This window comes from Macaca fascicularis, chromosome 9 (genome assembly GCF_037993035.2).
Source record: "Macaca fascicularis isolate 582-1 chromosome 9, T2T-MFA8v1.1".
NCBI lineage: Eukaryota > Metazoa > Chordata > Mammalia > Primates > Cercopithecidae > Macaca > Macaca fascicularis.
Genome location: NC_088383.1, coordinates 113,017,088 through 113,032,870, shown reverse-complemented (window position 1 = coordinate 113,032,870; position 15,783 = coordinate 113,017,088). Strand labels below are relative to the sequence as shown.

General features: G+C 39.4%; 1 protein-coding gene across 2 annotated transcripts in view; it reads right to left on the bottom strand.

Moving 5' to 3' along the window:
* Nucleotides 1-14,707, bottom strand: part of SLK (STE20 like kinase) — a 61,436-nt gene extending 46,729 nt beyond the window's left edge. For both annotated transcript variants that reach the window (XM_005566362.4, XM_005566363.4), the window contains exon 1: nt 13,975-14,707. In XM_005566362.4, coding sequence (XP_005566419.1) covers nt 13,975-14,124 — 150 coding nt within the window. In that variant the 5' untranslated portion in view covers nt 14,125-14,707. The remainder of the gene's footprint in view (nt 1-13,974) is intronic.
* Nucleotides 14,708-15,783: the final 1,076 nt, after the last annotated feature.

The window sequence follows — 15,783 nt, the reverse complement described above, 5'->3', positions numbered from 1 at the left end:
TGCAGAAACAAACACAACTGTGTAATAAAGAAGCCGAGAAAATGTGCATAGATTACATAGTTGGAAAAGATGAAAAACAGAACACAAAAAGACAATTTCAAAAACATTTTAAAATAAGACAAAAAAAGTACCACGTCTGGAAATTAATTCAAGAAAAATAAAGACTTTTAAATAGTAAGGAAAACAATCCCATTTACAATAGCATCAAAAAGAATAAAACACTTGGGAATTAACTTAAGTAAGGAGGTGAAAGACTTGTACAATGAAAACTAAAAAATCAATGCTGAAAGAAATTAAAGACATAAATGAAAACACATCCCATGCTCATATATTGGAGGCTTAATATTGTTAAAATGTCAATACTACCCAAAGCAATCTACAGATTCAATGCAATCCCTATCAAAATCTCAATGACATTTTTTGCAGTAATAGAAAACCCTATCCTAAAATTAACATGAAATCTCAATGGACCCTGAATAGCCAAAATAATCTTGAAAAAGAACAAAGCTTGAAGACTCACGCTTCCTGATTTCAAACTTACTAAGAAGCTACAGTAATCAAAACAGTGCAGTCCTGAAACATAAACCAATGGAATAGAGACCAGAAAGAAAAACTGGCATATATATGGTCTAATGATTTTTGGCATGGGTTCCAAGACCAGTTAATGAGAAAAGGGCAGTGTTTTCAAAAAATGGTACTGGGAAATCTGAATATCCACATGTGAAACAGTGAAGTTGGACCCTTACCTAACACCATAAACAAAAATTAACTCAAAATGGACCAACGAAAAACCTAAATGTAAGACCTAAAACTATAAAAAACTCTCAGAAGACAGCACGAGGCAAAAGCTTTATGATACTGAATTTGACAATGAATTCTGAGATATGACACCAAAGGACAGGCAACAAAAGAAAACACAGAACTGGACTTGATGAAATTGTAAAATGTTATACATTTTAAAAGACAATATTAGAGTAAAATGGCAACCTACAGTGTGACAGAAAATCTTTATAAATCATATATCTGATGAGGATTAATATCTAGAATATACAGAGAACTCCTAAAACCCAACAACAACAACAGTAACAACAAAAACCACAACTAGCCCAATTCAAAAACGGGCAAAGGAGCTGAACAGGTATTTCTCCAAGGAAGATATACAAATGGCCAATAAGCACATGAAAAGATGCTCAACATCACTAATATTAGAGAAATATAAGTCAAAACTATAGTAAGTACCACCTTACACCCACTAGGATGACTATTTTAAAAAAGAATGAAAAGAACAAGTATAGGCAAAGATATGGAGAAATTAGAACTCTTGTTTTGTGCACAAATCAATGGAAATGTAAAATTGGTACAGCTACAGAAAACAGTATGGCAGTTCCCCCTGAAAATTAAAAATAGATTCCTACAAGATCTAGGAATTCCACTCCTGGGTATATACCCTAAAAAACTGACAGCAGGGTCTCAAAGACATACTTGTACACCCACGTTCATAGCTAAACACACAACAGCTAAAACATGGAAGCAATCCAAGTGACATCAATAGATGAGTGGATAAGCAAAATGTGTATATATATACCATAAATATTATTCAGCCTTAAAAAGGAAGGAAATTCTAACATATGCTATGACATGGATGAACCTTAAGGTTCCTTACACTAAATGAACTAAGTTAGTCACAAAATGATAAATACTGTATGATTCCATTTAATGAGGTACTTAGAGGAATCAAAATCATAGTATCAAAAAGTAGAACAGTTGCCTAGGGCTGGAGGAAGGAAGAAATAGGAAGTTAGTGTTTAACAGGGTAGAGTTTCATTTTAAAACATAAGAGGCATGGGGATGGGCAGTGGTGACAGTTGCACATTATGAATGTATTTAATACCATTGAACTAGACATTTAAAAATCATGAAGATGGTGAATCTTCATAGGATATTAAAAAATAGTCAAGATAGTAAATTTTATGTGTATTTTACTACAATTAAAAAATTGGAAAATAAATTTACACAAATTTTGTAGTTTCAAACTAAGCATTAATAATCGTTTGTTTTGCTCTAACAATTCTAAAAATTTAACCTAAAAGAATGTCATGGAAATATACTACGTGCATATGGACATCCATTATATGATGGAAGCATTGCAAAGCAGTAAGAAAAGGACAGTCTTTAAAGCACATGGTGTTGGGACAACTGGGTATCTACATAGAAAAAATAAAATTCGGCCCTTACCTCACTCTATAAGCAAAAATCAACACCCATTTATTTACAGACCTAATGTAGAAGGCAATACCATAAAACTTTACAAAGATAACACAGCAGGATATCTTCACCATCTTGGGTAGGGAAGAATTTCTAAAGACAAAAACATTAGCCACGTAGGGAAAAGTTAATAAATTTCACTATATTAAAACTTAAAATGTCTACGCAAAAAAGAACATCCTAAAGACAAACCACAAAGCAAAAGAAAATATGTACATCATCTATAACTGACAAAGGATAAGAATCCAAAATATATAATGACCCCCATAAATCAATGAGAAAAAGAGAGAGCCCAAAAGACTTAATGGCCAATAAACATATGAAAAGGAACTCAACCTCATTAGTAATCAGGGACGACACCACTTCACATCCATCAGGGCACAGACAAAAAAAAAAGGGAGCCAGAAAAAAGATTCTATCATGGTTAATTTAAAGATCCAAAATCAGACACGGTATGTAGTTTCTCGGCCATTCTTTATAAAATTTTGACAGGATACTCTGAAATAAATTAAGTAATATTACTTTATATTTATTTATTTATTTTGAGACAGAGTCTCGCTCTGTCGCCCAGGCTGGAGTGCAGTGGCGTGATCTTGGCTCACTGCAAGCTCTGTCTAATTTTTTGTATTTTTAGTAGAGACGGGGTTTCACCACGTTAGCCAGGATGGTCTGATCTCCTGACCTCGTGATCCGCCCGCTTCGGCCTCCCAAAGTGCTGGGATTACGGGCATGAGCCACCGCACCTGGCTCTACTTTATCTTTAAATGTTAATAAGCCATAACACAGACCTTTAAAATTTTAAGAGACTTTATAAAGCTCATGCCATACAACATACCAACTGGAAATAAAACATGCTTTACAAGCAAAGATAAAATACCTTGGCTGGATACAGTGGTTCATGCCTATAATCCCAGCACTTTGAGAGGCCAAGGCCGGCAGATAGCATAAGTCCAGGAGTTGGGGACCAGCCTGGCCAACATGGCGAAACCCTATCTCTACTAAAAAATACAAAAATTAGCCGGGTGTGGTGGCACATGCCTGTAATCCCAGCTACTCCAGAGGCTGAGGCATGAGAATCACTTGAACTTGGGAAGCGGAGGTTGCAGTGAGCCAAGATCATGGCACAGTACTTCTGCCTGGGCAACAGAGCAAGACCCTGTCTCAAAAAAAAAAGTAAAATTAAAATTAAAAAATAAAATATCTTGATTTCCAGTACATTTCGTTAAAATTGAGATGCTAAAATGACAACATACAAAGATAAATGAAATTAACTTTGCTCACACTTTCCAAGAGAGGAGGAAGGGATGGAAGGAGGGATGATTCAAATACCTTCCCTTTCTAAAGAAAGCACTCAAATTAACTAATGTTTCAGCATTAATTTATAGGAAGAAGTGTGGGCTGATAAGCTGGTAAGCTGGAAAAGTTGATCATCTTATAAATTAAAAGAACAATAAAATATTGTTTTTATACTCCATACGTACATTCAGTAGTTACATCCTTACAGATAAAAAACAGAAGGTTAGTAAGAAACACAGGAATATAAAATAACTGCCCTGGTCTTGACATTTTTCTTCCCATTATCTTGAGATGAGATTATCACTTAAAAACTACTTCTGAAAATGATTCCTCTTTAAGAAAAAAAAAATTCACTGAATCGATTAGTTCCTTGCGTTAAAATTTCTTCTGAAATTTCAAAACCATCTCAGTTCTCATTTTGGTACATAAAAGTGACAGATTTTTATAATAAAAAGGCAACATTTCATACAGTGACAACAATAGCATCTTATATTCAAGCAGAAGTGTACCTTGGCATAGAGACACTACTGTGGCAAAATAAGAATTAACTGCTTCTGTTACAGAGTTGTGTTAAAGATCTGTGTGAATTTAAACACAGATTTACAAAGAAGAAACATGGGAATAAAGTAGTATGTCACTTTATCTAGAAGTCTATGTCAGCACATAAACAATAACTTTCTGGTTGAAAACAGAAAACTAAGAAGGAAAGTTTAAAACCTTAAAATTGTGCCAGAAAATATAGTATAAAATAATTCACTAAATTACTAACATTTCCAACATCAGGTTATTTAAAATTGTTCAGAAAGGATTAACATAATTAGACAAAAAAAAACAAGGGTACAAATAATTGAAAGGAGAAAATCCTTAAGAAAAGAAAATGAAAAAGAGAAACAGATAATGAATGGATAAATGGATGAATGGATGGATAGATGTGTGTAATAAAGTCAGTATAGCAAAATATGAACACCTGTAGAATCTAGGTAGTGGATACATGTATGTTCACCACACAACTTCTTTTACATGTCAACATTTTTATAGGATTGAAAAATTTCAATGTTGAGGGGAAAATAAACAATAAGAGCAATCAATAAGGTTAAGATATTATAGAATAGTAATTAATAGCTTTCTTATATCCAAACAATAATTGCAAAACATAATGGAAGAACTATCCCATTCAAAATAGTAGCTGAAAAGATAAAATATCAAGGCAAAAATTTAACAAGGAAATGCAGAACTCGTATGAAAAAATATTAAAATTTTAAGGGATAATAGCTGTTTGAGGTTGTTTGAGACGAGGTCTTGCTCTGTCACCAAGGCTGGAGTGCAGTGGCACAATCACAGCTCACTGCAGCCTCCACCAAGTTCTAGGGATCCTCCCACTTCAGCCTCCCCAGCAGCTGTGACCACAGGTGAGTGCCATCATGCCCAGCTAATTTTTTTACTACTTCCCGTAGACATGGGGTCTCGCTATATTGCCCAGGCTATTCTTGAACTCCTGGGCTCAAGCAATCCTCCTGCCTCAAATTTATAAAGTGCTGGGATTATAGGCATCAGTCACTGCACCTAGCCAGATAACAGTTTTTACTGAGGTTTTGGGGCAAGCAAAAGCAGTATTTGTTCACTCTGTTTATTTTCAACCTTTGTTTTCTAATAAATTTATTTTCTAATTTTAAAATACCTCTATGGATCAGGAAAAAGAATTAAATAAATGAAAAGCAATCTACATTGTAGAAAAAGGACCTCCTATCCTACAAATCAGTAAAGAAAAAATAAATAACCAAAAATGTTAATAGACAAATGAATAACACAGATGAATCCTGAAAAATTACACTCAAACAGTGGTACTGATTCTGCCATCCAGGAGACATTTGGCAATGTCTGGAGGTATTTTAGGTTGTCACAAAGAGGTAGGGTCAGGGAAGCATCCTACAGTGCATAGTACAGCCCTCCATAAAAAAAGAATTATCCTGTCCAAAACGGCTGTACTGCCAACACTGAGAAACCCTATGCTAAGTGCAAAAAGTCACACATGTTAAGAACACATATTGTATGTCTCCCTTTATTAAAAAATTCTAGAAAAGGCAAAATTACAGAGTCATTTCGAAAGCAAGTAAGGACTATCTTGAGCTTGGTGTGGGAATAGAAACTAACTGCAAAATAGGCACATGGGAACTTTCTATGGGTGACAGAAAGGTTCCAAAGCTGGATTGTAGTAATGGTTGCAAAACTATACAGATTTGGCCGGGCGCGGTGGCTCAAGCCTGTAATCCCAGCACTTTGGGAGGCCGAGACGGGCGGATCACGAGGTCAGGAGATCGAGACCATCCTGGCTAACACGGTGAAACCCCGTCTCTACTAAAAAATACAAAAACTAGCCGGGCGAGGTGGCGGGCGCCTGTAGTCCCAGCTACTTGGGAGGCTGAGGCAGGAGAATGGCGGGAACCCAGGAAGCGGAGCTTGCAGTGAGCTGAGATCCGGCCACAGCACTCCAGCCTGGGCGACAGAGCGAGACTCCGCCTCAAAAAAAAAAAAAAAAAAAAAAAACTATACAGATTTACTAAAACTCACAAAATTATATACTTAAAATGGGTGAATTTTGTGGTATATAAATTATACCTCAAAATAGTTTTTTTTTTAAATTGGGCAAATAACCAGGAATTCCACAAAAAAAGATACCCAAATATTGAATAAGCACATAAAAAGGCACTCAACTTCATTAGTCATCAGGAAAATGTAAATAAAACCACCACACTCAACAGAATGGCTAACAAAAAACATTAAAGATAATATTAGTAACAATACCAGGTGTAAGTGAAGACAGAGAGCAACTGGGAAAACTCCCATACCCTACTGACACGAGTGTAAATTGGTACAACCACCTTGGAAGACTGGTAATATCTTCTAAAGCTGAAAATACATATAACCTATGACCTAGAAAATTCCTTCCCAGTATATAACCAACAGAAAAAATGGCATATGTGCACCAAAATGCACAAGAATATTCATGAATCGTATTTTTTTTTAATCAAAAAAATTTAAGGCTGGACACGGTGACTCAAACCTGTAATCTTAGCAATCTGGGAGGCCAAGGTGGGCAGATCTCTTGAGCCTAAGAATTTGAGACCAGCCTGGGCAACATGGCAAAATCCCATCTCTACAAAAAATACAAAAATTAGCTGGGCATGGTGGCAGGTGCCTACAGTCCCAGCTACTTGGGAGGCTGGGGTGGGAGGATCACCTGAGCCCGGGGAGTTGATCACACCACTGCACTCCAGCCTGGATGACAGAGGTGAGACTCTGTCTCAAGAAAAAAATAATAATAAAACAAATAAAGATGGGATCTCCCTATGTTGTCCAGGCTGTACTTGAACTCCTGGGCTCAAGCGACCCTCCCACCTTGGCATCCCAAAGTGCCGGGATTACAGGCATGAGCCCCTGCACTGGGCCATGAATCATATTCTTAATATACAAAAAGTGTAAACAATCCAAATACTACAGAATGGATAAATTATAATATTTCATAAAATACCATAAAGCAAAGAAAAAGATCAAATGATTACTACATGCAACGACACGGATGAAACTCACTCACATAATGTTTAGCAAAAGAAGCCCAATACAAAGGAATATATTAAATGATTACAGGATTAAAAGAATCATATAAATGATTATATGAAGCCCAAAAACACACCAATAAGATTGCAGTAGTCTGAGTAAGAGACTGCAGCAGTTTTGACTAGTGAAATGACAGTGAAGAAAGAAACAAGTAGATCTGAGAAATATTTAGTAGGTAGAATTAACAGGCCTTGGTGCTTAATTAGGTTTGGAGGGGAAGGCAGCAACAGGTGTTAAAAATGACCTCTAGGTCTCTGGCCTATGCAACTGGTAGATGGAAGTGGTAATTACTGAATGGGAACACAGAAGGAGCAAATTTGTGGCTGACATCATGAGCTGAATTAGTTCATCTTTTGGACTTGCAGTTTAAAGTATCTGTGAGATATCTAAGCAGAAATCTCTAACAGACGGTTGGATGTGTAGATCTAGAGTTCAAAAGGGAAGTATTAGGGTAGAGACAGAAATTGCATTTAGATGGTAACTGAAGCCATGGGAGAAGGCGGGTTCTCTTAAGAAAAGGAGAAGGCGGCCTATACCTAAGCCCTGTGGAATTCCCACACCTTAAAGACAGAAAGAGGAAGAGTCAGCAAAGGAATGTGAGGAAACAGACATAGAGGTGGAAGGAAAATCAAGAGTATGGTGACTTAAAAGCCAAAAGATGAACTTTTTAAAGGAAAGAATGGTCAAGTATCTCAAATGGTCCTGATAGGTCAAGTAAGAATGGTAAGTGTACCCTGAATTTAGGGACGTGAAGAATCTTAAGACCATGGCAAGAGTCATTATTGGGGGAAGTGGTGGGTGGAGGTTGTCAAATAAATAATACAAGAAAATGTCACAGAACTGAAGGACGTAAGTCTTTGGATTGAAAGGACTAACCAAGAGCCCAGCAAAACGAAGGAAGATGACGAGACCTACATCAAAGTACATCACCATGAACAGAGGATAAAAGAAAATCCTAAAGGCTATTAAGAGAAAAAGATGGCAAAGGATCCAGGAAGCAAAATGGCATCAGACATTCAACAGCAACTCTTGAAGCCAGAAGATAATGAATGGAAGAAAGTCTTCAAAACTAACAGACTCTAAATCTTAAAAATTCTTTAAAAACTTACTTTTAAACTAGAATTATATATATTAAGTTGTGACCTTATAATAAAGACATATTTAGACAGGCAAGTTCTTAAAAACTATGTTTTCTATGGATCCTTTCTCAAAAGGCTACTAAAGGCTGTACACAACAAAAACAAGGAGGAAATACGAACAGGAAAAACAAAGTGTTTAAAACATCCTTGAAGTAGTTTGTGTTCCCAAAATTTCTAGGCAAAAAACTGTAACTCATTATTAAGATACTAAAAAAGACCTAAACAGAGATAAAACATGCACAGGTGGGAAGACTCAATATCAAAAAGAGGTTATAATTTTTCCAAAACTAATTTATAAATTCAATGAGCTCTCTCCCAAAAAAACAGGTTTTTTTTGTTTTTTTGGTTTTTTTTTTTTGTGGCACTCAACCAGGCTAACTCGAAAATGTACACAGAAGCCCTGAGGACCAAGAATAATACTAAACTATGTTGAAGAAACAGCAGACATTTATTTTAATGCTTTCCTAATTAAGACAGTGGGATACTGGTACAGGAATAGACAAATAGATCAATGAAGAGAACAGAGAATGCAGAAACAGACACATGCTACACAACAGAGCACTGCAGAGCAGTGGGGAAATATTTTTCTTTCCAGTGAATAGTTCTGGGACAATCGTGTATCCATATGGGGAAAAAAATGAAACTGGACCCCTACCTCACACCATTTACAAAAATCTAGGTAGATTGTAGATCTAATTGTCAAAGAAAAGCAAAACCATAAAGCTTTTAGAAGATAATATAGAAAATTATCTTCATGATCACAGGCTAGGAAAAAATGTCTTACATAACACAAAAAGCATCAACTGTAAAGGAAAAAACTGACAAACTGGACCATGTTAAAGAATTCATAAAAAGACACTACAATGAGAATGAAAAGACAGGTCTCAGAATGAGAATATACTTGCAATAACTATCACCAGCAAATAGTTAAAATTCAAAACACATATATTGTACACACACACACACACACACACACACACTCAACATATAAACAAAAAGACATCAATAGAAAAATGAGTAAGAGACCCGAACACAAAAGAAGAAATTCAGATTACCAAAAATATATTAAAAGAATTATTTTTAGTAATCTGTGAAAGATGAATTAAACACACAATAAGAAATGTAACACATTATCAGGCTGTCAAAAGTTTAAAATTCTGACAACACTAAATGTTAGCAAAGATGCAGGGCAAGGAAATTCTTAAACTGCTGGTGGGAATGTAAACTTGTGTAATTAGTTTGGCATCATCTGGTAAAATTAAAGATACACTACCCTATAACCTAGCAATTCCATTCTTGGATTAACACTTAGTGAAACTCATGCATATGTGCAACTACTATTTTGTGTAAGAGCCAAAAACTGAAAGCAACCAATATATCCACTAATAGTACAATAGTAAATAATTGGTGATATCATCATATAACAGAATACAATGCTACAATAAAAAAGAACTACAGCTCTATGTGATAAAGATGAACCTCACAAACATAATACTGACTTTGAAAGAAGCAAGACACAAAAGAATATGCTCAATATGATTCCATTCATATAAAGCTCAAGTGCATACAAAACTAAATTTATAACATTTAGGGATATAAACCTAGACAGTAAATGATTAAGAAAAGCAAAAAAACGAATAATTTAAAGATATGATAGTGGTTTCCTTTAGGGAGAGAGAAGGTATTAGACACAGAAAGGAGGCAACAGGGATTCTCGGATGTTGGCAGAATTCCTTGACACTGATGGTTGTTAATAATTAATTCACTTCATTATCTGCTAAATGTATACGTTTCCATACTTTTTAATACAAAGATTATATATTTTACTATTTTTTAAAAGACACAAAGCCATCAGTTGTCATACAGAAATCACTTTCATCCAGCACACAGCCAAGAGTTTAGTTTCAACTGGTTTAATAGATAATATAGCTTTCCAGAAATGCAATTCAATTAATATCTTATGTCATTCTTTTTTTCTGTTAAAAACAAAAGAAATCCAGTGGGGGGAGCAGGGGGCAGTGGCTCACGCCTGTAATCTCAGCACTTTGGGAGGCCAAGGCAGGCAGATCACCTGAGGTCAGAAGTTCAAGACCACCCTGGCTAACATGGTGAAACCCTGTCTCTACTAAAAATACAAAAAATTAGCCAGGCACAGTGGCATGCACCTGTAGTCCCAACTACTCTGGAGGCTGAGGCAAGAGAATTGCTTGAACCTGGGAAGCGGAGATAGCAGTAAGCCAAGATTGCGCCACTGCACTGCAGCCTGGACGACAGAGAGGGACTCCACCTCAAAAAAAAAAAAAAAAAAAAAGAAATCCAAAGATTAAAAAATTGTGAAGGATATGACCTATCTTCATTTATATATCAAATAATACTATTTTTAAAAGAGAAAATAAATTTAAAGTAGTGAAGTTTTTTCAGGCAAGGAAGTAACTGCTAAATGTGTACAGTGCTGGACTGAGTGGAAGGAATACAAGTATACCATGGAAGAATGACACAAACTAAATACACAACATGATTACCTATAGGTTACACACCCCAAATCTGAAAATCTACTCTGAAATGCTCCAAAATCTGAAACTTGGAGTGCTAACATGACATGATGTTCAAAGGAAATGCTCACTATAGCATTTTCAATTTCAGAATGCAAATATTCCAAAATCCAAAAAATTCCAAAATCCGAAACACTTCTGGTCCCAAGCATTTGGGAAATGGGATACTCAACCTCATCTCTATTTACAATATGATCTTTGTAAGTTACCAATTTCCATAAGCAAATGATAGAATCAAGTTTATAAACAGTTTTCTACTACATACTACTATGTACAATGTTAAGGTTCCACAGCTTTTTCCCCCAAATATAAGGAAGTTTATAAATCCTCAATTTCTACGGAATCTTGAAAAACAAAAACTTTTAGAAAAAAGAGGCCATAAGAAGTCAGATAAGTTTTAATTTCAAATTTTATTTTTTTAAAAACTCACACCCTACTCCTTAGAAGCAGACAGCAGTGAAATGAAAAAAGAAAAAATAGTGCCAGCCCACGCTCTTCAAATATCATGCTAAAATACAGTCATCAAGACCACAGAAATTCTTCTTGACACGATTTTATAGTGCTCAAATAACTACATGAAATAAGACTCTTGTTTTTCAGAAAATTTTCAATTAATGTCTCAGTATAGGAAGATAGATCACATTTTGCAGAAAGTGTCGTGAAAGAATAACACAGGGCTTTAGTATCTCCACACAATCTGCCCATGCCATTAGAAACCAACAAAATGGTTTATTATCTTCTTGGTTCCTTTTCCTATCTCACCCAATATTTTGCATCTATGAGCTCTAAATGTAATTTCTACCATTTACTGAGCCCTTTCAATGTGCCTTATATTTATTATCTTCTTTAATCCTCACACTGAGGATATCTTACGGATGAGCAAAGTTAGGTATAGGACAAATAAGAAACTTGTTCAAGGTCATATGCTGCTATTGCGTGAGAGAGCTGTTATATTCCAACTTCAGAGCCAGTGCTCTTACTACTAAACTGTTTATATTCGATAAAACATATTTACACCATGAAAACTGCCCATAATCACCTACCACCTTCTAACTACAAGATTCTAGGTGCCTTGAGGATTTATTTTTGCCTTTCCAGGCTAAGTACATACTCACAGAACTTTAATGGGTGAAAGAATCTCAACTCTTAAGAAAGTCAGTATTATGGCTAAGAAAACGGAGGCCCAGAGAAGTTATGTGTTTTGTCCAGGATTACAAAGCCGGTTTCTGACAGCCAGCACTAAAACACAACGCTAGATTCCTAGGAGTGATCTTCCCACTACACTGAAGCCTTGCATCTTATGTAGCTCTTGCTGAAACCCATACTCTACCCTCCACACAAATAACAAAGCTTATTTTGCCAACTTCCACAGCATATGATAGCTTCCACGATAGCATTCATATGTAGATAAAACACATTATTTCATTTCAACAAGTAAACAGATACATCACTATATGCTAAGGCAGTGGATGAACCCAAATACATATCAAAATTTTGGCCCTTAATTTTATTATAGAAACATAAACATATTAACTGTAATAAGTGACGAGTGCTATAATAGCCATGTGAACAATGTGTTCTGAAAGCACACAGAGAGGAGTAGATACTTCAGCCTGGATAAAGAATGAGGACTGGGGTTTTGACATGATGCATTTGAGGCAGGGCAAAGGCAGAAGTATAATGGTGCTTAGAAAGTAGCCGGCAGCCGGGGATGGTGGCTTCCCGCCTGTAATCCTACCACTTTGGGAGGCCGAGGCGGGCGGATCACCTAAGGTCAGGAGTTCGAGACCAGCCTGACCAACATAGAGAAACTCTATTTGTACTAAAAATAAAAAATTAGCCGGGCGTGGTGGCACATGCCTGTAAACCCAGCTACTCCGGAGGCTGAGGCAGGAGAATCGCTTGAACCCGGGAAGGGGAGGTTGCAGTGAGCTGAGATCGCGCTATTGCACTCCAGCCTGGGCAAAGGGCGAAAAAAAAAAAAAAAGGAGTGGGCAAAATGCTCTCATTTCTTCCAGTGACTGTTAAAATAAAAAACAATACTAAATATGGGCTCCGAAGACCTGAGTTCAAGTCTAGGCTGAGACTCATGTCGCTGTGAACAATTTCAATATCTTCATCTGTGAAATGTGGATACTAATACTGACCTGCCTACCTCACAAGATTTTTATGGGGGCCAAATTATTTGAAAGTACTTAACTTCAAAGCCCTGTATAAACGTAAGTTATTTTCTTACGTTTTCACTTCTAGGCAACCCTGTGGGTCCTTCCCCTAAACGCTGTCTCATAAAAAATTCGCCCTTCAGGATGAAAATACTCCAATGACATCATTCATATGTCTAGGAGATATATTATTACTAGGAGACCATATTACTAGGAGACCATATTACTAGGAGATAGTAAACAGTTAACATTAGTGCCTTCAGGTTGAAACGCCAAGCTTCTTCCTATTGAAATAAATATATGCGTGTTTTTAATTTCTTAAGCGCTGATACTTCTAGTCAATGCTTACTATAAATATATTTAAAACTAGTACCACATGAAGGTCTTCTTTTGGAAATTTTGTCAGAAATTCCATTCCATTTTATAGTATGCTGTAGAGCAACCAACTCAAGAAGAGACCGCAAGTAGCAATCACTTTGATCCCAACTAGTTCTGTATTAGCTCTAGATACAACCAGAAAAATACCCTGGACCCTAAAAAGGGAACTGTTACACTACAAGCATGCACGCGAATGCAGGCAGTAGACAAATCCACTGCAAAGTGCAATGAGTTTCTCATTCTAAAATACCTGAAGGGCACAACCAGACCCCTCCTATAAATTAAGGAACACTCTCATTTCCTTTGAAGTTCGACAGAGTAGACTTTATAACCCTGTCTCCCTTTCCAATCGCTCTTTAAACTCCATCCAGGCCCCATTTTGTTCCGTAAACCCGACTTCTTACCTACTCCTTGGATGACCAGCCAAGTAAAGTTGCATCGAACCGTAACAGTCAAAAGAAGGAGCAAGAGACAGGAAAGGGACTAGGGGAGCAGAAGTCCTCCCGCCACTCCAGGGCAGTGGCTGTTTTATCTTCGCAGTACAACTTCCCGTTTTCTCCTTCTTACCTTGTACACCTTCCCAAAGGCTCCGTCGCCCAATTCTCCTATAATCTCCCAAAAGTCTTCGGGGTTCAGGTCCCTCTTCACGTGTTCGTATTGCTTCTTCTTCTTCTCGCTCCCCAACTTGAAGATCTTACGGAAATTGAAGAAGGACATTTTTCCTCCCAACACAGAGTTCCTTGCACTTAAGGACTAAAAACAATAAAAGGCAAAGTTTCTCCTCCCTGCTCTCCCGCGCGAGCCCGGCTGGCGGCGGCGGGCGCGGCGTCCCTCGGCCCCCGCAGCTCCGGCCGGGCGGTCCCGGGAGAAGGCGGGGCGGCGACCCGGGCTCCGGCCCGCGGTGGGGGTGCTGCGCGAGCGGCCCCTCCGCCAAGCCCGGCCCGCGAGCGGCGCGGTGGGCACCTCGCCTCCGGCCCACCCTCCGGGAGCGGCACCTGCCCGCAAGCTCGCTCCCACTCGGCCTGGTCCGACGGGTCCGAGCGGTCAGGACGCCCGTGGCGGCGGCGGCGGCTTAGGCCCGTGTCACGGCGAGTCTCCAGGGGCGGCGGCTACTCCGGGAAAGAGAAGCGGCCGGCGGCCTCGGAGGCGGGCAGTCGAGGAGCCGAGCCCTCCCGCCTCGGGCTGCGAGCCTAGGGTCTCCTCCGCCGCCGTCCGCTCCCGCGGCGCAAGGCCCGCGCGTCCCCTCGGGTCTAGGGCGCCGCCGCCGCCTCCGCCGCCTGGCTCCCTCCCTAGCCCACACAGCCTCGGCCTGGAGCGCGCGCCGACGCCGACTCCGTAGCGCGCCCGCGCGCTTTCCCGGCTGCGCGCCCGCCCGGTCACGCGCCCTGCTCACCGCGCGCTCGCGTTGGGGCGTCCCCTCTGGCCCCGCGCACGCGCGCTGGGTCCCGCAGACTGGCTGTCCCCGAGGGTTCGCGTGAGCGGAGCACCGGGCTTGGGGTGCGGGGGCCTCGTGTGATGGACGCATTTGCTCTTTGGTCCCTGACGATTGTTTCTCATTTGCCCTCCAAGGCCCAAATCCTATCAGTCCACGACCTTGGTGGAGCGGCCCCCGTGGGCAGGACCCTGTTGATTGTGCTAGCGGATGTTGCCTCCATTCTGGATCTGGGAAAAACTGTGGAGTGAAAGGCCGACCTATTAGGGTTGGGACCCGAAAGCGGACTTTTCCGCTCTCAGATGGGCCCCAGGTACAATGAGAGGGGAGTTTGTGTGGTGGTTGTGAACTTGAGCTTTGGAGAGAGAGAACTGTGACCTTGGGCAGGTAACCTCTCCGAGTCTCAGTTTCCTCGCTGTAAAATGAAGATCCTAATAGTCCCTACCAGAAGGTTGTGAATGAGGCAATGGATGGAAGCCTTTTGCGCGGCCCCTGCACCCGCAAACGCTCAATCTTAGTTCCTACTCTTGTTGTTTTAAGTGTGCAGGCAAGATAGACACAGATACCTAAAAATTGTTTAACACAACTTTTTTTTTCCTTTTTTTCTTTTTCTTTCTTTTTGAGACGGAGTCTCGCTCTGTTGCCCAGCCTGGAGTGCAGTGGGGCTAACTCGGCTCACTGCAAACTCCACCTCCGGGCTTCACACCGTTCTCCTGTCTCAGCCTCCGGAGTGGCTGGGACTACAGGCGCCCGCCACCACGCCCGGCTAGTTTTTTTCTATTTTTAGTAGAGACGGGGTTTCACTGTGTTAGCCAGGATGGTCTCGATCTCCTGACCTCATGATCCACCCGCCTTGGCCTCCCAAAGTGCTGGGATTACAGGCATGAGCCACTGCGCCCGGCCCCCACTTCTCAAGTGATGACTGCGACACTCCCTTGAGGGTA